The 23,732-nt window shown below is 44.5% G+C and overlaps 1 protein-coding gene and 1 long non-coding RNA gene across 2 annotated transcripts in view; both read right to left on the bottom strand.

Moving 5' to 3' along the window:
* CAMSAP1 (calmodulin regulated spectrin associated protein 1) overlaps positions 1 to 6,730 on the bottom strand; it is a 43,700-nt gene extending 36,970 nt beyond the window's left edge. The window contains exons 1-2 of the mRNA XM_059715697.1: positions 6,603 to 6,730; positions 5,507 to 5,669 (exon numbers count right to left, since the gene is read on the bottom strand). Of these exons, the coding sequence (XP_059571680.1) occupies positions 5,507 to 5,669 (163 nt within the window). The 5' untranslated portion in view covers positions 6,603 to 6,730. The remainder of the gene's footprint in view (positions 1 to 5,506; positions 5,670 to 6,602) is intronic.
* A 6,720-nt stretch (positions 6,731 to 13,450) lies between these two features.
* Positions 13,451 to 21,249, bottom strand: LOC132244488 (uncharacterized). The gene is made up of 2 exons (XR_009455950.1): positions 20,978 to 21,249; positions 13,451 to 18,319 (listed from the first exon to the last, which is right to left on the bottom strand). It is a non-coding gene; the product is annotated as an uncharacterized LOC132244488 (long non-coding RNA).
* Positions 21,250 to 23,732: the final 2,483 nt, after the last annotated feature.

Here is a 23,732-nt window from a genome sequence, read left to right as displayed (position 1 = left end):
GATCTGCAGAGTAGTTACGTGCAATCTCAGCAATCAAATCTGAGGCAAGCTAAGGAATCTGTGTTATCTGGCATGCTCTACATTTTCTGTCATAGACACTATTTTGTCTAACAACGCACTACGCTACATTAAAACTAAGGGGTGACTGGATCTCCTTCACACAATGATTTTATGTAAATCTCATAAAATGCTCCCTACCTGCAAAACTACATTGGCCAACTGCTAAACAATCCACAATCCTACCTACAAGGAAAATGTCCCTATCCTTGGTATTTCCTAAGCTTGTGCCAGATAAATGGAGAGATAAAATGAGATAATGCTCTATTTTAACATTAAAGTCTGAAAAGCACAGAATCTTAAGTGCTCTTGTTTCAATATGTCTATCAGAGATCCCTCACCTATTTTCATACAAGAGGAAACACTTCAAATTAAATTGGTATAATTTCTGATGAGAAAAGTAGTTTATTTGAGTCCCTCACTTGTTAGGCAATGCTGTTTTCTCCAAAACTGAGCAGTACTAAAGTGCAAATAAATTTTAATATGACTTAAGTTACTCAAGTGCTTTTAAAAAACTTCAAATTCAACAGCAGTCTGATATTAAAATCTTCCAAGACTCTTCCCTCCACCCAGCTGAAGATAAAAAAAAGTCTCTCTCTACCACTTCACATACAAAAAAAAAAAAATCAATGCCAGGGTGGTTACCTGGATACCAGCTAAAAATGCAGCAGTTTGAACAGTCTGACTTGTTATCTGAAGTACAGAAGTAGATACCAGCAAAATGGTTTGAGCTGTGGTAGCATAAAAAACCGGCTCTGTACAGAAACAAAAATCAGAGCAAAACTCTGTCTGAACTAACATTCTTAATTAATTCGTTTGCAGAGAATCATTCAAGTAGATGCTGTATTGATATGCTTTCAGGTATGTTAAAGTGTGACAGAAAATGAATTATATACCCTCCAATTAAGGCTTTGTCCACCTAATGGTCTGAAACCATTTCAGCTTGGTTTCCAGACCAATTAGAGATGTTCTTATTCTAATAATCATGTTACAGATACTTGCTTTTCATATCCTGTATTATTGTATGAGAAGAAAAAAAACTGCCTGTAGTCAGGGAGACAGCAATTGTTACCAGAATTTCAAGTGAGGTGGATAGGACAATCATCTAGTCCTATTGTCAAAACAAAATACATATGAAAAATTGCAGCGTTTGTTGCTCAAGCTAAAAACCTGAACCCCACAAATGTGGCAGACGTAGAATAAATAAAATAACGATCATGAAATTCCTCTCTCCCAAAGGAAGAAAAGAGAACACATCTGAAATCTAATGATCTAGTGGACGTGGCATGGGCTGAGAAGCAGAAAGTTCATTCCATCTTTGACAGACTAGTAGCAACACTTTCCTCTATGTAACGATCAATGTTTCACGCAGGTATCACAACTGCCCTACAGACAGGAAAGCAAAGGCTTGCGAGTGACCCTCGCCAAGACATGGAGCAGCAGGCAACTTTCAAAACCAAGTTAAGAATCCAGATCTAACTCCCAGCTTTATGCACAATCCATTCGACTGCAATATGTGCAGCCAAGTCCCTTTATTGCTCTGCTCTTCCACCTGACAGAGGCAACAGTATTTGCTTTAGTCCAGGTATTGAAAGACACACTTGTTCAGAGTACGTGTAAACTTTCATAGATGAGACCCTTTGTACTTTTCTGCATTCTTAACTTCTGCTGAAAGAATTAAGAATCTGAATCTCAACTGCAATTAAAACAATTTTCCAAAATGTAAACTGGAGGGGTATTTTCTTCCTAAATCTGCAGAAAGCTGAAATGCCTCCGTGACTGTTCACTGCTTCTCCAAGAGGCAAGAGAATGAAAACTGACCAGTTTTGTCAGTTTTACTGTCATTCAGAGCCCTAAAGGGAAAACCGAAAGATCAGACCCATTTTTTCCTACTGCTGGGCAAAGCAACAATTGTGACTTTTCCATATGTGGTCCTCTTGTTATTACTACTTGGAAACACGGCTCATTCTACTACCCTGGAACAGCAGTACTCTTGTCAGTCATCTGTCAGCTTCCACTAAAACCTCTCACTGCTGCTTATAAAGGTTTTAGGTAAGATTTTCAGAAGGGCCTAAATAACTAAGAAGCTTGAATCCCACTAAGAGTCGACAAAATATGTTCTCCTAGGCTCTGAAAGCATGATTTTCAAAATGCTTCTCACCAGAACCCTTTCCTGCTTAAATTGCATGGTTTATTGATAAAAAAGAGACTCAAACCAAATAAACTCCATCCCGGATCCAGCGCGTTATGCCTAGACAAGATTTCCTTTAGGGGTGCTGAAAGAAGGCTTCTCGTCGTTCATTCTTGTGAACAGTGTACTCCGTTTAAGTGCAAGGCCCTGGGCCTGAAAAATCTATTCACTTACCCAAACTCAAGGTAGACAACACTTGGTAACTACAAAAACAGCTGTACTAAACTTTCCACACCTCATTAAGGTTTCTTAGCTTGTTTCTCAGAGATCCAAATGCCTCTAAAAGCACCCTGGGAATTAACAGGACCTCATCTTGGCAAAGGCTGCTATAGAGCAGAGGTTCCCAACCCATGGGCCATGGCCCAGTACTGGGCCGCAAAAGGCTGGCTGCTGGATGGGAAGTCTGGGAAGGACTGGCACACTGCGGACCGGCAGCCAACCCTTTTTTATACTGAGTACTCAGTATAAAAAAGGGTTGGCTGCCGGTCCGCAGTATGCCGGTCACTTCTGTCCAGTCTGCAGTATGCCAGTCTGCAGTTTGCAGGTCGGGATCCACTGCTCTAGAGGCCTTGAAACTGAAGGCTCCTTGTCAATTTTACCAGACAGGTACCTGCAATGGTAGAACAAGTTACCAAGCAGAAAGGGAGCTCAGGGAGTTCTTATGAACTCAAGCACTTTAGGCACTTAAATGATATGGAAATGACCAGTTGGTTTTGGGGGTTTTTTTTACAATACAAGTAACAGCCATAAAATGGGAACCAACGTTGTACTACAAAGTTAAACAACACAGGTGCCCAATGGCTAAGTACATAAGAAGAGTACAGAGCAGTTTATCTGAAGCACCATGCCCACTCCCTGACTTCTTGCAGAGGGAAGGAAAAATGGGTAAACATTTCCCTCCACCATACCATTTCATGCTCTATTCACAAATTTCTGCTGGGCAGTTATTACGGGATCCAGCTGAGGATATGTACTGTCAGAGCAGAGCTAGCAAGGCAGCAACCATGCACATAAGTCAAACTCCTATCTCTACAGAAAGGAAGGTTCCCTCCTTAACCATCATTTCAGATGCAGGGTACTGGAGGAAGGGAATTTGGCTGCCCAAACTCTCCCCTCCAGGACAGTGGACAGAGCTAAGTAAACTCGAGATGTGCATCTTTAAATTATCCATCCCTTTCCCCAGGAAAGACTTCAATGCCAAAGCAAATTATCTGTCATGGCCCAATTTCTTTTATGAAACGAAAATAAACTACTATTTTTGGTAAACACAGAAAGCTTAGTTAAATGAGAAACAATTTAAACACATACCATACAATACATCAGGATTTAACCAGAATTAACATGGGCACAATCACTACTGGAGTCCTAGCTAAGTTCTTAGTCCTGCCCTATTCCTAGTCCTATTGTACTCAATCATCAGTAACAATGAGAGACACTGGGAATATAATGCTCCTGCTGGCATTTAATTCTGTTATTTACATGTGAGCCAAGCCATCCAAAACAAGAGAGTGCAAAAACTGCCTGCTGCAACAGGAGACTTTGCTACACAACATATCCCAACATTCCCATCAACAGTAAAGCTATATTAATGTTAACCAATAATAAACAGTAATAATAATAATAATGGTATTTTTACTAAGTTTTAGGCCAATTAACGATATTATTAAAGTAAGCTCTCCCAACTATGCATACCACAAATCTGTCCAACTGATGAAGGGTAAAAGCATGCCAGCAGATCCCTGAGCTTATGGGGAACCTCACTGAGGTCAATGTGAAAGCAAAGGCAAGACAATCACTTCCTCTACCCAAATTCTGGTGCAGAATTAGAGCCCTCTTTTGAAGCAAAGCCAAAATATAAATAAGGAACCTACACAACTTAAAAAACACACTTTATTTCCACTCACTAAAAAGGCCCTAATTAAACATTATAAACTATTCTAGCTGTTGAAATGTATTCATACAGGAAAACACCCATTTATTCTTCATGACTATCCAGTTATCAGTGACAGCAACAGTCAACATTTATATTATGTTAACACCCCAGAGTCCAATAGTTTTTTTTTTTTTTTTATACAAAGCCTCACCCTGCTGTTATTTTGCCCTTTACACCTCACATAAATGAAATACCTTACCTTTACACCCAGGATAAAAAGGAAAAATTACACTCAGGTTACAACACCAAAAGTCCTCTTTCTACTTTTTGTGGGTACTATCCACAGGCAGATAAGAGAAATTACTGGCAGTACCAGATATACTTATTAAATACCCCAGCTGAAACAGTCTAAAATATTTATCTGCAGGAATGGATTGCTCTGCTCAGCCCTGTCACAAAGTAAGCTAGTGTTAATCCACTAAGCATATAAGAATTTGGCAAATTAGAGTTAGATTAACAGGGTTATCTAATTTTCCAAAACAGAAGCACATTTTTATTGTACTTTATTGGTTAAACAGAAATAAGTATTCAATCATGTTGGATATGTAGTCTAGCTATAGACACTCAAAAGGCAGCAAGCAACAATAACTGAAAACAGATCCACTGCAATGTAAAAATAAATAAATAAATAAATAAAATGCAGATGCTTGTGAAAACACTGCAAAAGTGCCTCAATACTCTCCTCCCCCATCAAAAAACCCCCTATTTGTATGGTAATGCTTTCTGACAAAAGACAGTTTACAAAAGAACCCCTTTCTCTTATATCCTACCTCCACTTCTGTATTTTAGCATACAGATAAATACAGCTGTAATTCATTAATAGATTTTCTTACTTTGAAAAATAAACTGTAGGCTGACTATTACTACCAAGCTCACAAACCACAGTATTTTATTTTAAATTCAAATTAATGAGATATACCAGAAGCTAGCACATCAGAAACCTGCCAAGATGACTAGACAAGGAATCACAGAGGCCTACACAGGCCCCAGGTTTTCAAGCGGCAACACAACAGATGTGTGGGGCAGAATCTTCTTCACTAAAGACATCAGGATACTAGATCTTTAGAAGTACGCATCAGTCACAATTATCATCTGTGTTGTTCACAATGAGGCTCTCTCATACACCTATTTATTCAGATTCTTTGCTTTATTCCTGTCAGAAACACTAGGCAGCACCAGACTCTGACCAGGGAACAGGTTTGACACATTACTTCTATTTAAAACAAAGGTGATTTCAGCCTAATTTAATTACGTCTGGGATAGCAGGGGAGACAGAAAAGGCAAGAATAGAAACGAGAACAATTGCGGGCGGAAAAGGATCTTACCTATTCCATAGGCTTTAGCACAGATCCATTGTAGATTAGCAGCTATTTTGGCTCTGGAGGAATCGTAGAGCTCCGAAGGGATGATCTCCACGGCACTATCTGTCAGGGCATCCATTTTTCTGCGGGTGCTCTCTCCACCGGCACAAACCTCCACGTCCACCATCTGAAACAACACACAAAAGATAGCAGGCCCTGCCGCGCACGGGCGACGGCTCCCCCTCCCGCCCCCACACCGTCTCAAAAAATAAATAAAATAAACGGCATCATCCCGGGCAGACGAGCGGCCTGCACAGCTCCCGCGCCCCAGGGGCGCACCTGCCAGCACAGCCTGCCCAGACCGCGACGGGGAAAGCCTCGGAGGCCTGCCGCGCTCCGCTGCAACGCCGGCCGGCAACGTGCGTGCAGTGTTGATTCCCCCCCCGCCCCCCCGTCTTTACACCCCCGGTTTCGGGAGAAAGCAAACTGCTCCGGCGGTGGGGGCAGGAAATAAATAAACGAAGGGAGGTGGGGAAGGAAAGGCGGGGTGGGGGGGGAGAGAGACAATCCCTCCCTGCAAACAGAGCCGTACCCTTCTTCCTCAGCTGGATGCCAGCCCCAACAATGTGGGCCGGTACCAGGGGGCTGCGCCCACCTCTGGCTGGGCAGGGGCTAGGCACACCCCCAGATCCCCTCAAGACCCCCCCATTCCCCCCTGATCCCCTCGAGACCCCCCCCACTCCCACCCAAGATCCCCCTAATCCCAAGACCCCCCTATTCACCCTCAAGACCCCCCTAGATCCCCTCAAGACTTCCCCATTCCCCCTCAAGACCCTCCGTTCCCACCAGAGACCCATTCAAGGCCCCCACATTCACCCTCAAGACCCCCCATTGCCACCTGAGATCCCCTCTAGACCCCCCCAGATCCCAAGACCCCCCCATTCCCCCTAAGATCCCTTGAAGACCCCCCATCCCCCCCCCAGATCCCTTCAAGATCCCCCTACCAGATCCCCTCTGGCTCCCCCATGCACCCCTCAGATGCCCTTAGGCCCCCAAAAGATTCCCCCGCGCCGCGGGCCCGCCCCCCGCGGCCTGCAGGCCCGCCGCCGCCTCGCCTCACCTTGCGCGCGCTACGGCCGCCGCATGCCCCGGGCCCGGCGCGGCGCGGCGCGGCACGGCGCGGCCCCGCCCGCACGGAGGCCCGCAGGCCGGTCCCGCCGCGCGGCGCTCGGGGAGGACGGAGCCGCCGCCTGCCCGCGCTGGGGGGGGCGGGGCCTGGCGGAAGAGCGGAGCGGAGCGGGCCCGGCTCTCGCGCGGGCGGCGTCGGCGCTGCACTGCGCAGGCGCAAGGCCGGCTCCGGCCCTCGCTAGGCAACCGGCCCCGGGGGATTGTGGGCGGGGCCGGCGGGTATATAAAGGGCTGCGCAGGGGGCGAACGGGGCAGTGGGGGCCGTTAGAGCGGGATGCCGGGCAGGTGGTGTCCCACTGGGCTTCACCCACGCAGGAACACGAGACCCATGCCCTCATACAGCCACAGTCCTGCTGCATCTCCTCTGCTTAAACATTTTTTTTTTTAATTAACCAAAAACACAAAAACATTTTTTTTTAAGTTAAAAAACAAAATTTTTTTTTAAAGTTAAAAAAAAAAAAATTTGAGGCCCCATGAGCTTCCCGGCCCGGAAAAACCTCCAAAATAGGGAACAGCATGAAAAAAAAATAAGGGGAGATGGAAAGCGCCCACCGTCGTCTGCCCTGGAGCATCTTCTGAATGGACGGGACCATCGAGCACCGAGACTGCACGATCCCGCCGCGCGCCTTCCAGGACCGGCTTTCAGGAGAGGGGCTGGCCCCGCTGCTGCTCTCCTGGGGCGGTGGAAATGGGGACCTGGTAAAAGCCGAGCGGGGTCTCTGGGTCGCTCCGGAGAAACAGATCCCCCTTGGAAACCTGCTCCAGACTTCCCCCTCCCCCCGTAATCTAGCCATTAAAACAACCCCGCTCCCATGAAGACTTGACGAGGAACGTCTTGCGTTCGAAGGCGTATCTGACGGCATCTCAACGGCAGATTCGGCCCAAGAAAAGAGAGCACCCTGAGAAATGCCAGCCTCTCCCACCCCTGCTAACAGATCTGCTCACGTGCTGGAGGATGGAGAGAGAGAGAGAGAGACACACAATGGCGACACGGGCACGCGGGTGCACGTGCACCCCGACATAGGCGGTGCACCCCCTGAGAGAATTGGAGCTGACGCTGCTGGCAGTTACCGCTTGCCACCCCTTTCCCCCTTACACCGCTAGTGGTGTCCACGGGTGGTTGCCAATCGATAGTTGACACTCGCCAACACCAACACCAACACAGTCGCCTGCGGGAGCTCACCGCTTGCTGCCACCACCTGCGGGCTGTCGCTGTGCCCCTCACCCCCAACGGCACACGTCATTCATGGATAGACAGATGTGAGCTTGTGTGGACTGAAGCTCACTTCATCAGATGCATCTGATGCAGCCTACAAACTCTCGCACTATGTTGTGCGTGTGTGTGTGTGTGTACACATTCTCATATATAACACACAAAAATCATACAGATGCATACACGCACACACAAACCATACAGATACACACACACACACACACACACACTTGGGTTAGTCTATAAGGTGCAAATCTACCTCGCCTTCTCCTTGACTTCAGACCAACACACACAAGATCAGAGACTTAACAGTCATTCAGGCGTGGTTCATCTCCAGACCACTGTTTCCTGGCCCACTGGTTTGACAGACCTCTTGTAGACATTTCAGAGATGATCACCACCTATTTATATAAGATCGCTGCAACTTCCTTTTTTACAGTAAGGAAATAGTTCAATGGTGACAAATGCTGACAGTTCTTAGTTGACCTTCTTTCCTTTCTGAGCCTATCAACACTATAAAAGTTGCACTAACAAAGAGATGAGCCATTCCAACACTATCCTGTAACCGCTGTAAAATGTGGACGCTGACATAGAAACATCTCTCTTAACCTGCAAAATAAACACAAGTGATCCACTGTTTACACCCTGCTGTGTGACGAGGATAGAAAAAAGGTCCGATCCAAGAGGAAGAGAAAGGATTATCATCTCATTGTTTTGCAGCGTGCTGCAGCTGAAAATACTCTTTGAGTTCTTTTCATGAAATGAACATGCTATTATTATTTTACAGTCAGCATGTTAGGCACTCTGTATGCCTTGTTGCATGTTTTGAGCAGCTTAGTTTTAAGGTGCAGCTTATCTAAGGTACTTTGCAGGGACAGATCCTGCAGGTTTATGCAGCCGTCTTGAATCAGTGCCACAATGCATGAGCGCAACATTCTGGATGAAAATATTGCCTGGATTATGAGGGTTTAAAGGACTGAGCGTACAAATGTTTAAACACATGAGTAATTTTGCCATATGATTCTATGAAATTTAAAAGAAAAAAAACTCACTTGGAAAAAAATCCTAATGATAAAGATAATGTTCTCCTTGGGAAGTTACTTAAGATTATAAAACCCAAAGAAAACAAAGCCATTATTCAGTTGGATAGACATAACTGACATTTGATGCTGTTTCATGGGAAATAACCTTACTTGATCTTCCCTTAACTGTATCACTGCTTTGTACTCTCAACCCCTTTCATTGATGCCCTGCTGTTGTCCAGTCCTGACATAAAATATACTATGACTTCCTCCTGACTGGCAGTGTTTTGAAACAGCCTTACCTGGAGGATGTGCATGTCCTTAGATGGAAGTAAAGGCTGATGCTCAAAAAAAAAAGGGTTAGATCTAATGATTAAGTGGCTTGTCGAGCACTGAGCACCACATAATACTTTGCTAATTTGGCACCATGAAGAATGTGCAAGTGTTGAAAAGCCTGTATTTAAAATGGGAGGGGTACCCGTAAGTTGTTAAACATGTTTCCTTATTTATAAGAATATTAACGATGGTCCCATGCTTCACAACAGTCAGCAATGGCAAACTTATTATTCACATACTACTAACTTTATTCCCTGGTCTGCACCATAACATGTGCTATAAGACTTAGTCTCTGAAAAGTCTTAACCTATTGCTTTTTCATATGAAATGGGTTTTCTATTATGTTCTCCTTGATTTATTATTCATCAGTGGGTGTAAATATGATCTGAGATCTGTTGTGCAAGTCACTTTTTCAGCAGTCCTCTAAGATAATTAGCAAGGCTGTGATCACTTTGCAAACACTGCCATGTTTGGACTATTCTAGCTAGGAAACTAGGGCTCTCGGCCTAAAGGAGCATACTTGGAACTTCTGTTTCTGGAGCTATAGGGTTCTCGTATCCATTTGGCTTTCCAGCCAACAAGCAAGACTATCAAGCCATTATCCATCTCACAACAAAGGGAAATAAATTCCCAGTGCAACCAACTGATGTTCTGCCATACTCTGTCATTTCTATAGCCATCATCCAACATAAAGATGCTTCCCCTGTAGCTTTTCAAGCTTCAGAGAAAGATAGAGCCGCCCTGCCAGGGGCACTAACTGGCACCCTTGTTGGCAGTCTCATTAGAGAAGCCACGGACTGAATAGACAGTAGGGGAATGAAATTCTCTTTCGGCACTACAAAAGGTTGCTTCAAATGAGAGATGGGGCTTGTTGGTGGGAGATGAAACAGAAAGCTTAGGTTGCCACTGTCTGTCCCATATCTGTTCCATGGTAGGCAGAGGATTCCAGTTTCTCGAACTACCACCATCAGGCACCTTTCGTTAGCACTACATTCACAATAATGAGAGGGGATTTGCGACTCCAGAATCTCTCCACACAGGAAAACTCATCTGCACGACACAATAGCACACCTCAAGCTAATATTATTCTGCCTTTCCACAAGCCTTTTCTCATAGAGGATCTGAAAGCACTTGCCAAAAGTGGGTATGGGTATCCCCTCCCCACAGTTTTAGGGATGATAAAATTAAGAAATGGATCCAATCACTGGAAAAATAGGGAAGTGTTTTCTTGCTTCAAAAATTGTCCAGAATAAAGCAAGGTTTACCATACTCAAGCTCCCCAGCACCAAGGGGATAAAGACTGGTTTGCTTCAAGCAGCACAGCCACCAAGCAAACAAGAAGAAACCACTTTGGTCTCATCTGTACTCCATCTCTCTTTTTTCTAGCTGGCTTCTAACCCACATCCTTCAGGGAATCAGCTGCCTGCTGCCAGCGTGGCTTATTAGCATTTCAGTGGGAGCTCTTGCTAATCCACCCCTTCTCTTCAGCAGCAAGCAGGAGTGTTATTTGGGGAAGAGATTTAACCATCTCCCTACCTTCGAGCTAGTTCCCTTGTACTTGTCTGTATGGCCAGAGTTGGTGGGGAGGGAGGGAAGGCGCACGTCAATAAAACACCTGGCTTTTCCACCCTTCTGGTCAGTCTTTATAACAACCTAACCAAGCTGAAGACTCCGTCCCATCAGCCCAGTAATGAATGGTTTCAGAGGTGTTTGTGGTCCTGTTACTATGATACTATGAATGACACTATCCATCTATCTAGACAGATTTTATATGTATTAGTGTCATTCATAGGGCAGGGCCATGTTGGCAGTCTCATTAGAGTACAAAATGAAATGGCACTACACACACACACACATATATAGTGCCATATATAATGTCATAAAATATAGTGTGTGTGTATATAATATGTAATTATATATATTAGTGTCATGTTATATAGTATCGTAAAATATAGTGTGTGTGTGTGTGTGTGTGTGTGTACTATATGTATAGTGGCATTTCATTTTAAACATTTCATTTTGATCATGGAACAATGGATGTTGGGGGGGGATGGGGGATATCAGAAAATTTTGGGTTATTTATTTATTTTTTTATCAGAGAAAACCAGGATTCCTGGTAATTACTGATGGCTCTGCTATGCTATAGGAACTGGTCTTGTGTTGTTGATAATTGCACTATAATGACTGTTTCTGAATTACTAAGAACATGATTTTGATCTCCCCTTCTTGAAGGATGTATACATAATGAACTGTCATGAGATAGGGGTTTGTACATGAAGGAGAATAAGACATTTAAAAACTGTCAAGGCAACAACAGAACGAAGGCCCTGCCTAATTCCTTAGTTGGTATTCACATCATGAGTGTTATCATGGTGCCTTTTTCCAAAGCAGGGTGCTAAATGCGATCTATTTTTTATTTATTAATTCAAAATTTCTAGCAAATGACATTTTCAAACTTAGTTGTGGAATAAATGTTGGCATTACATTCATGCCTACTGGCTTGCATATATCTCTATACCTATATACATCTATATATATTGTGGCATTTAATTTTAATCATGGGAAAATGTGAATTGGGGGAGGGGCGGAGTTTAAATCAGAAAACGTTGGTGTTTGTTTTTTTTTAATCAGAGAAAACCAGGATCCCTGGTAATTACTTAGCTATAGTTTAGTAACTTGCAGTAAACATGTTTTCTTTAAGCAACTGGGAATTTAATTAAGACTAAATTACATTCAGTAGGATGTAAGAGCCAAAGAGCCAAAATGGCTACCCTAATTTGTGCCATTTTCCTTCCTTTTCAGTGCATAATGTTTCTCCAGGTATTGTCCCAGCTGAGCTAGGATGTAAAACCTTGTCTTGCTGGTCTCAAGCTGGGTGGAGTTTCTGATCAACAGTTCATAGGTTACAGTGGATGGGGCCACTCCAGCATGTTTCTTGTCCCTGCCTCCGACTGCAATCAGGGGAGCTGGCTTTACTTGCAAGCGAGTAAGAAACACCAGACGGAGCCTGCATTCACTGAGTGCTGATTTCTAGCCCATTACAGAAAAGGGCATCTTTCCCATTTATTGCTCATGGTACCAGGATAATCAACCTCATGCTTAAAGTAACATTGCTATTTAACACATCTCAAACATGAGCTAAAATTAATCCGTTATTTCCAGCAGGGGAGGGGAAAGGGGGCTGCAATCCTCCTGTCCTCTGTTTCTCTAATTCTCTTTTTAAGCAATCCAATTCTTCCCCTCTTTATTTGCTAGGAATGAAGAGTGTGTGATAAAATGACCAACTTTCAAGGAGCCAAATCTGAGGCTTAGTCCCAGATACTCCACACAGCTCAAGAACCAGAAACACTCTAGTCTACACCATTTCCACTGCTGGCCTGGGCGCAGGGCTATGTGAACATGGCTATACTGCTAGTTTACCAGATAGCCTCCCGCTACCCATTTGGTTGCTTTACTTTGTGATTCTGTCACTTGGAAATGTGGTAATATATAATATGTAAAGGCACCAAAAAAAGAAATTCATAGATGCTAGGGTCGGAAGGGACCTCAATAGATCATCGAGTCCGACCCCCTGCATAAGCAGGAAAGAGTGCTGGGTCTAGATGACCCCAGCTAGATACTCGTCTAACCTCCTCTTGAAGACCCCCAGGGTAGGGGAGAGCACCACCTCCCTTGGGAGCCCGTTCCAGACCTTGGCCACTCGAACTGTGAAGAAGTTCCTCCTAATGTCCAGTCTAAATCTGCTCTCTGCTAGCTTGTGGGCATTATTTCTTGTAACCCCCAGGGGCGCCTTGGTGAATAAATCCTCACCAATTCCCTTCTGTGCCCCCGTGATGAACTTATAGGCAGCCACAAGGTCGCCTCTCAACCTTCTCTTGCGGAGGCTGAAAAGGTCCAGTTTCTCTAGTCTCTCCTCGTAGGGCTTGGTCTGCAGGCCCTTGACCATACGAGTTGCCCTTCTCTGGACCCTCTCCAGGTTATCCGCATCCCTCTTGAAGTGTGGCGCCCAGAATTGCATGCAGTACTCCAACTGCGGTCTGACCAGCGCCCGATAGAGGGGAAGTATCACCTCCTTGGACCTGTTCGTCATGCATCTGCTGATGCACGATAAAGTGCCATTAGCTTTTCTGATGGCTTCGTCACACTGCCAACTCATGGTAAGGGCTGTTTATTTATTTATCAATTAGGCCAGCGTTAGATAAAAATAACTTTGCAGGCAATAAGTTAATTTATTCCTAATGTGCTAGAGCCATTGTTTTCCAGAGCATAAGGATACAACAGTACTTAAAATATGGGTTTTCCATACACATTGCCATGACAGGATATTTTGTTTGAACATCCTATATTTGCCTTTGTTCTTGTTTTCCCATCCCTGCCAAAGAGATAAAGAACAGTGAGTATATCTCCCTGTGTGTTTGGAAAGCATTTTGGGTGTTCCCATAATGGAACTGATGACCACAAAAACCATAAAATAAAAAAAATGAGATGCACTCAGAGAGTGCTCCTGCAGACAAAATAAAATTGCTTTTAAACCCACTTTCTTTAAAAGCTTTTTGTAGAGGATTCTTGATTTCTTGTTTTCACTAATGATGCATTTAAAAAAAAACCCCAACAAACCAGCTTTCCAGGTAAAGCAATGTTTCCTGATAGACATGCTAGAAAGTAACAGTCTATTGAATAGCAAATGCACAGCTGTACAAAGCGAGAATGACTACTTCCAACTTCCACACCGCTGTGTAAATTGTATTGGAATGCAATGAATAATCAAACGGCAGAAGAAAACCATAATTAAAAAAAAAATCTAATTGAACACCAAAGGGATGTATCCCTATATGTTCATGCCCATGCCCTCCTTGGTGACACAGCAATAGACTCGTTTTAAAATACACAGCATGTTTGTACCACTAAATGAGTACCTTGCTTGTGGACAGAGATGTACAAGCTTCAAGGCACCGGTACATTTGCCTTCCAGTAAAACAATATCCCTTTTGCAACAACAATACACTAAACTGCCCAAAATATTACCTTTAGAAATTAACAGCGGACTGCTACCAACGTCTTCTTAAGGCTCCTACATCTTTATTTTCACTAAATATTTGCATTTGCTGGAGAATTCGGCATGGAGGTAGGTGTTAGCGTGGGAACAAAACTGGAGCCACTTTGTTCCAGTCTCCCTGTGGGATGTGTGAAGACACAATTTTCCAGCCATATCTTGGGAAAACACCTGCTCAGCCTAAGATGTATGGATGATTTATTTGACCTAGACGGTTCTCTCCCGTGATGGCCCAGGAATGGGGTGCCATTTCTGGATTATACCATTACTCCCTGTGTGAAGAGTAAGATAACAGATAACAAATGGCCCTGAGCAAGAACGCGAGAGTGCAGATCACTCCAGGGGACCAATTGACTTCCTAATGTGCAAGGAGTTCAGCTCAAGCGGTTTACAAAGAGCAGCGAAGACCTCAGAATGAATTTGAGCCTCCCTTTGCTCCCAGGTCATTTATTAACACAATAAAGCTCTTGGCAAAAGCCTACAAATATGCAAGAGGGGGAACACCCTAACGAAAAACATAAAACTGTGCCCTGTAGCATTGCTCTAAACACTGGGGATCTCTAGCAGGATCTGCAGTACTCCAAATCATTGCCGTATAATCATGAACAATATCGCTCCACCAGGTCAAGCTGCTCTCAGAGGAGGAGCAGCAGCCTAAGACCTTTCACCTAGAGTTGACAGCTTTGAATTGAGCCCTGGGTGCCGACTAGCAATAACCAAGGGCTATTTGGTCACCAGAGCGAACGGAGTTTGTTAGGTACAGCTCTGTGTCCACTTAACATCATACAAGCACTGCAGCCCTTGGACCGACTCCTTGTAAGCTATGGGAGCCGGAAGGGCCAAATCAGATGCAGCTAATGAACCCGGTAGGTTGAGCTATGAATCAGGTTGAGACACCAGGGCAGCATAATATAAGGAAGCTTACATGCCCTGCTTTGACTTGTACAGAAAACTTTATTGCTATCACCCCCGCACCCCCGTTGCAATATTTAAGGCATCGGCTCATTTTGAAGATAATGCCAAATGGAAAAGCAAGTCTAAACACCTCCAGTTCCTGCAGTCACCTGGATACCATCAGTATGGTTGGAGTCCAACCTGACTTGCGTGGATTCAGTCCAGAGTTACAGAACTTCGGGCGTGAGGCTACTTCCTTTTAAATCAATGGGATTTATGCCCTGTTCTTCAGTGGGGGCAGGATCAGGCTCTCTCACAAATACGTGCAGCACTTAATAATATTTGGAACATACCACTGCAAGCAAGTTGCACTTCTTTGCCTTGTCTTCTTGAGCAAACAGAGCGTGCACATGCATTTTGACACACAAAACCGAACCCCGCACTTACGCATCTCCCCTTGCAGGGGGGAAGAATGAAATAAGATATGAGCCACACCTGACCAGTATTAGACGCATCACTTAATGCTCTACGAAAAAGCATTTGGATACTACAGCAATGAGCAAGTACTAAGAATCCACGTGGAAGAGAATCTGAAGCTAAATTATTCCAACTCGCAGGTAAAGTCACATTCATGTGCTCAAAACGCAGCTACCTTGTCGGTTGGCTGGATTTACAATCAGTCCTGCCCGCTGGTTTTCGCCTGTTATTTTGGTACAACATTCATCCTTTGCCATGACGTGATGTGCTTGTGGTTTCCTTTGCTGCAGCAAGCACCTCACTGCCGGCCAAGGAGAACAGTCGAGCCCTTCACCGAGTCCCTCTAGGGCTCCATCTCATCCTGTCTTTCAACGGTGCTATAAAAAACCCCCAACCTATATTGAATCTGCCCGCTGACTCGACGCCTGATTTTTCATGCGACATGTCAATGCTCTTACGTTTGTTGACGCTGAAAAATGTTAACGTGCACCACTCGTCACGGAAGTGATTAAGGTGTAATGACCTTGCTTGACCCACATCTCGAAGAGTACAAGGCCTGTCTTGGTTTTAGGACTCTCCGATATTGCCCCACACAAAAAACTATTCCACTGAAGATCTTCACAAACAAAATTCTTCAGCTAAATCTGCATTAAAGGCCCTTTCCATGCCCTTCAACACTCAGAATATAAGCCAGCCCAGGAAACGCTCAGGAAAACTCCCAGCATTTCTCAAGCTATGAAGCCCACATTTGAAGACTGCTGCACTGCTCCTACCTTCAACTTTTGCTGGAATATACAATCAAACAGATGGAGAGATGCATTTAAATAGGTGGGTTTTCTTTTTTGGGGTGATATCGAGCAGGGGGAAAAAAAACCACGCTAACAATTTTGCTCAACGATAAACCGACGGGCACATTCCTAGGTTCGTGCAGACAAAACTTCTGCTGGAAGGATCACCCAGTTTTAATCTGAAGCAAGTCTCAACAGCTCCGACCCACCCACGGTTATTTATTTATTTAACGACAGGGCCGGTTAGACACAGGAAGCAGCCAAGAGATGAAGCTGAAGCAGGTGCCAAGTCCCAGCCCAGCCTTGCACTGAATGGGATGCCGTCAGACCACAGCACAGGGCCCTAAGGACTCCTTCGAAGGGGCTCCACCTGCTCGAGAGTCCATGAAGGACTGGGCCCCAAATGACAGGTCGCTCTGTGCTTTCCTGTTCTTTATTGCAGCAGAGACCCTGCAAGTTGTGCTCTCGTGCCTGAAGCCCCGCGCAGGGAGTCGAGGGCTATTTGCAGCTCTGCCACAGCCTGTACGACCTTGAGAAAATCGCCCACCTTTTCTGCACTTCCATTTTGCCCTCTGCCAAATGTGGATAACGCTGCCCATCACAGAGGGGGGCCGTGAGGCTTAAAGCGCAAGTGCGTTAAACCTCTTGGCTGTCCAGAGCTGCAGAAGGCTAAATTACTCACGATATTGATTGCTGAAGGTGACCACTCTTTTGACCTCTCCTGCCTGAATTGTTGCAGTCTCCTTAATAGCCTTGCACCCAAGTGACTTTCTTGTGAAATCAGACACAGCTATTGTCTGTGACACTTCCCACAGCTGCTCACCAGCACCGGCTCTGGCCTCCAACCCGCCGTCTCCGAATCGCTCCCGGTGCAGGCTGCAGCGAACGTGTTGGTTCTGAGCACATGAGCATAGCTAGCATCGCCATGGCAACTGCAAAGTGAATCACGATCATTTCATAATGTGACATCACAAGAAGTGAACGAGGGCAAAGAGGGAGGGGAGGGCTGAAATATTTCCAGGCACAGCAATCTGGGTCTATTACACGTACAATAGACTCAGCAAAGAGCTCAGACCTAGAGAAGTGCCTTCTCTATTGGTCTGTGGTAGAGAGGGGAGGAAAACAGCAACTGGTTAGGTTGAATGGTCTATTAAAATAAGCAGATTATGTCTGAAAACGACATTTCAATTCTGTTTTCCCCTACCCACCTCCAGGGTAGTAATTGGGTTGCCAGCCAGTTCTTGGAGCTCACCGGGTATTTTTATTTTCTGCGTGCTTCTGCATAATTAGCATGGCCTGAGCATGCCTAAATCGGTTTCCTTTTTTGCTTTGTTGTTTGACAGAAGCTGACGATTTTGTCAGTCCTCTGTAAAGCCCACCTCATCTGGCAGAGTTTGGAGCAGGGAGATCCAGCTGGCACAGCCACACAGGAACCGGGCTTCCACAATATTCAAGATACAAACTCTGCTGGCTTCTGGTTGGTGCCCCCTGATGGAAACTGGTCCTAATAAACCCTGGGGAAGAGCAACATGGACCACCAGCCATGAGTTTGGTCCTCATCTGTACTAACAAAGGCACCGTCCTAACCACATCAGTTCAGACATCAGTCTAGTGAAGCCAGATGTGAACCCTCAATGCATTTAAACCAATGTCACTCTTGCTTGGGTTCATTTAGTTCGGGTAAGCCCCAGCGCTGAAAGCCGTACCGAGATGGAGCTCGCTGCATCCTCCTGGTGTAGATACGGAGAAGGTTTAGCTGCTGCCTAGTTTCACTTCCGTGCCTTATGATTCTGCTTTACTCATCGTTCCAGTTAACGTAACAAATTGCATCGGTTCGAGGTTATGTTCCAATTTCACAGATGACAGCTGTATTAATGGAAGGACATATCAATTAGGCAACACACACATGAGAGGGCGAGTCACTAGCTGACACATGCTGGACTCTAGCTAGGGTAGGCACCACATTCAGCAGCTTTTGGGAATCCTTCTCTGTGCTAAGTTTCCTACGGATCCAGAACCAGAGTCAACCGTGCAGGATTCGAGTGGGCTAGTGTCAGTGCTGAGTTTTAGGGTGGGAGGGGCTGTCTCGCGAAACAGCCCCATAGGGAGAAACTGGACATGGTGGTATAAGCTTTACTAGACTGGGGCGGTCAAGTGGGAGAAAGCCATCCCTATGCTCTCTAGAGCAGCGGTTCCCAATGTGGTGCCCATGGGCACCACGGATAAAACTTCAGAAGAGTACAAAATAAAGGAAAGCTGCATTTTGAAGCTGAGGCTCTAATGCGATTTTAAGTAATGGATGAGATGATTGGATTGATCTAAATTTTAAACTTTAATATTCATATTGGCGCCCGCTGCTTTTTCTTTTAAATTCGAATGTGCCTTTGGGCACAAAAACATTGGGAGTCCCTGCTCCAGAATATACTGTGGGGTTAACATGCCAATGATATATTGCTTGTAATAGATTGGTTTCAGTTAATAGTTATTGAGGTTTTCCCAACTAAAAACTATTTGTAGCCTTGTATTCCAGAGGAAGCATCTTCCTAAGTGTCAAGATGACAAAGTCCCATTTTCAAAAGTAACTTCAGCATCTGATGGTCAATTTGATTTCAGATTGTAGAAGCCCGGGACACCTTTGAAAATGGCACCCCCAAGGGCTTGCCAGGGTACAGTTCCTAAAACCTGGGAGCAAATACAGTGTTAGGTGGTAGATCAACCCATCAGGTTGTTGTTTTTTTACTTTGAAAAATATGAAGAGGGCATTATTGGATTCAGCCTTAGATATAGGTAAAGACACTTGTCTTGGCAGAGGGATGATGATGAAAGCCGTCATTTCATGATGTAAGCTCCGGGGCTTATATTGATTTAACTTATGTAACTAAGGGTTAAACCAGTTTAGGTGTGCCTGTGTTAGGGCATGACACTGGTTTAACAGGATGAATTGCAAAGTCTATTCACCTAGTCTTCTTGTTGATTATAGGCAGGAAATCAGACTATTTTCTCCAGACTGCTTGTACAGGAAAGCTTGTCTTCAGAAGGAAATTTACTGGCATTACCATACCAGTATAATTCCCTGTGTGGGCATTCTTAATTGGAGTGACAGTGGTCTCTTTTCAGTATAATTTTAACTGCAAGAAAAGGCAACTGTTATTCCAATTAAGAGCCTACGCACATGGACTTACATGGGTATAATAATGCCAGTAAATTTTCCTGTGAAGACAAGCCTAGCCCTCATTTACCTCATTTGCTAGGATTTCAGGCCCCTGATTCTCTGTTACCCTCCATCATTTACAAGCTATCGTGCAAACTTGGTACATTTTGCACTGATGTCTACCCAAGGTGCAGGGCAATGCAATAAATCAAGGCAACAGTGCAAGGAATGCAGGTCACATCACAGTTTGAATATTTTTGTATGAACAAGTTGCCCCCAGGTCTCTAGTCTTCCAGACAGGTTTCTAGTCTTCCTTAACCCAGAGACAGGAAAGGACAGAATTGAACCAGACAGAGCATTAACTAGGATGCTGTATGCCTAGAGAGGGGAACATGGCTCTTGTTAATGTCTCGAGACAGATCATCATATCTTTAAAACATGTAAAGGGGTAGAAAGCTCTTAATGCAGCGACAGCTTCTTGGTAAGTCACCCATGTAATATTGACTTCAACTACACATTCGACTAATAATTAAAGCTACAGAGTTTGCTCTAAAGAACATGACCTGGTCAGCTAGCAAGGCAGATTATCTCTCCTGCTTGGAAGATGTGTGCCCTTGAGGTATATTTAGAAGATGCTTTAAAACTTCTTGGCTAGGGCACCAGCACTAGCTTTAATTATTAACAGCCAAAACAGCTTTAAAAATGTATTTGACTTGGAATTTCCCTTGCCATCAATGACACACATGCAAAGTAGTTATGTCACTTTTTAGGTTTCAAGTATTCACACAATGCTGCAACACTTGGGCGGCATGGGAACAGCAAAACCAGTAATGCTTTCCCTTTGACAGCTAAAAATAGAAAGAAAAAGCTTTTTAGGCAAATCATTTTTGTTTTTATGCATTATTTTAACATGAAGCTGAAATGTTGACCTAAGTCACTCGATTGCTCCTCTACAGCTGGTGATTGCATACACCGTAGCGTGGTGGTGGTGATTGCAGCTCCTTGATGATAGCCACACTTATACTGTTATTTGTTTACATGCCCTCCCTTCTCCAGCCCGTACCAGCGATGGTACCATAGAAACATCTACCGACGACTTCCCAGCAGTTCCCCAGTGACAGCCACGCACAGAATCACAGACAAGGAAGGTGGGAAGAGACCTCAGGAGGTCCCATCTAGTGCAACCCCCTGCTCCAAGCAGGACCAGCCCCAGCTACATCATCCCAGCCGAGGCTGTGCAACTCAGCAACTGGTAGACTAGCTCATGAGCAAAGGATACTCCTTTTTTTGCTTAGATCCTGTCCCAAGAGGAGAGAGAGACCAGATCAGTTATATCCTGCAAAACCCACCTCTGCTTCTTTATGATTCAGTACCTGACTAGTGAATCCAGGAGCCCAATCACTGCACATCCATGATTCAAGGAAGTGGGTCTGGCATGTTAAGTCAGGAAACCCTCATCCTCCACGTCCTTTGAGAAAAGGAAAATGAAATGCAAATAGCATCAGATGAAAGGGTGCTAAGCCTGATAGTATTGGGTTGTGGGCAATATTCCCTCCCTCTCAAACCGAGCCGAGACAAGCAGCCATCTGTTCAGGACAGCTTCCACCAATCTGACATTTCTGCCCCTGGGGGCTAGAAAGAACTAAATAATCTATTGTGCCCCATCACCTAATTTGTGAATTTCCCCATCAAATATTTATTCGTGGTTACAATGAATGGATAGACTTAGTTAAACATTTCTGCTTTGAGGTAAACCCTGCTAAGGATAAATCATTTGCTAAGCAGACATTGCACTGAAGGAGGATTAAAACAACATCTTTTTTTCATGGGAAAGTCCCCTGCATTTTGCTTGGCACACAAGAGGCTGAAACATCCTTTTGATCGCAAAGCCAAATGTGAGCGTCGCTGCGCGTGCATTCTCAGGTTTGTTCCAGGTCGTTCCTTAGGCTATGACCTACACGTGGCCAACGACTGACTTCATGCCCAAGGCTTGCAAGGTCCATTTCTCAGCAAAACTTCCGGTGAAATATCATAAGATTTGGCACAACCTGTAATCCCAGAGCTAAGTCACACAGTAATACAAACCGGCTTTGAGAAATGATATTGCTATCAATGATATTACTATCGTGTTTCCTGTCGCACATGTATCAGTGACACCACCAAGGCATTTTAAAACTTCTCTTATATACTTTTCCTTGCGTTTCTTACCGCAACTAATACAAACTTGTTTGTAAGCATGCGTGCATGTATATATGAGTACAGGAGGGTACAGTGCTGAATACTACCACATCTTTGCTTATTTTGGAACCGAGCAGCTTGTAATTAGTTAGGCAGGGACATTTCAACAGACTCTGATCTCATAAGCAACTTGACAACGAGTAATCACCAGTTTGTATGGGTGACAGATGAGGGACTGCTACGCAAGGGCATGCGAATACGGACGCGTGACAACTTTTAGCAACTGAAGTTTGACCGAACAAAACACATTTTGAAATCTCAACAAATCAAAAATTTCAACAAATCAAAAAAAAACAAAACAACCAGGAAAGCTCAGAGACTCCTTACCAGACAAGAAATTCCTGCCCAGAGGAGCATCCCATCTACTAACTCCTCAGTGAAGTCTGAAACACCATAACCATAAGGAAATATGAACACATCCTGCTTACCAACAAACAACTTCAAGATGAACAGACTATGCCAACTTGTCTCTGAGCCTAACCTGCATAGATTCATAGATGTTAGGGTCAGAAGGGACCTCAATAGATCATCGAGTCCGACCCCCTGCACAAGCAGGAAAGAGTGCTGGGTCTAGATGACCCCAGCTAGATACTCATCTAACCTCCTCTTGAAGACCCCCAGGGTAGGGGAGAGCACCACCTCCCTTGGGAGCCCGTTCCAGACCTTGGCCACTCGAACTGGGAAGAAGTTCTTCCTAATGTCCAATCTAAATCTGCTCTCTGCTAGCTTGTGGCCATTGTTTCATATAATACATGAACTTTTCCAAACAGATTTTACCACCTTCAACTCTCCTATGAAATATGAACTTTCATTTTTACCCAGGAGAACTTCTACAATCTTTTCTCCGATGCCTGGTGACGGGTATTTGTGCCTGACAGCTTGCAATTAAAGATTTTTTTGTTGTTGTTGCAAAAATCTAGTTGGTTTAATAAAAGATACCACCTCTACCATGAGTCCACATTGCTGTTTGAAATCGCTGACACTTTCCTGTGATAGCAATGCCCAACTGGCTCTAGCAGGGAAATTTTACATGACCTGGGTACTGGGATGAAGTCAGGTAGTAGATGATACAACGTTCTTCTATGACTGCATTGACCTCGCTTAATTGGGGATGATGGGAAGAATGAACAGGAAAACAACGCCAGGTAACCACAGTTACAGCAGATACAGCCTGTTTGTACAAAACTACCCCTGTACGCTTGAAAGACAACAGTAGACCGTGGGCTGCCCTGCTAGCACTGGCACCATGGAACCAGCGCCTTTTCCTTGAATGCTTCAGCTTCATTAAGCAGTTTCTTTCCCTGACAAACCTGGGAGTTTGTAAGGACAAGGCTTTTCATGGCTTTGTTTGAAAGATGCGTCTTGGTGGCTCTGGCGATTTGACTCCTTGGAAAGGGGGTCAAAAAATTCTGCATTAGACCATTCATTGCAATTCACTCTCTAGCCTTCCTGTTCCTCTTCCTTGCTTATCACCATCTCTTTCCCCATCATAATCCTTTGCCAGCATTTAGCTGGCTTATGACCAATTGGTCGTTCTTGCCCTTGCTCTCCTTCACTCGCCTATAGCGCATCTTAGTTGCCCCTAATAAGCAGATGCTGTGTAGACACGCACATCTGCCAAGACCCAGGGAGTTTTAATCACTGGCTACAAAGCAGATAGAATTTGGACTGTTGTCTCTCTGGTTGTTTTATTTGCCTCTTTACGAGAGATAAAGGAGACCTGAAAGGAGTGATGGGGTTTTTTTTAAGACTTAACAATCCTGGTCTCATTTATCTTGGATCTAAACACAGAGAGGACAACAAACCTAGGTTAGAAAGTGGAGCAGGGAAGGGATTTGTAGTGGCTGCTAAACCCACAGTTTTTATCTAGGCCTGTTTAACTTGGCTGGC

This window comes from Alligator mississippiensis, chromosome 12 (assembly GCF_030867095.1).
Source record: "Alligator mississippiensis isolate rAllMis1 chromosome 12, rAllMis1, whole genome shotgun sequence".
Lineage (NCBI taxonomy): Eukaryota > Metazoa > Chordata > Crocodylia > Alligatoridae > Alligator > Alligator mississippiensis.
The sequence above is the reverse complement of the archived record's forward strand: the minus strand, read 5'-3'. Positions and strand labels throughout refer to the sequence as shown.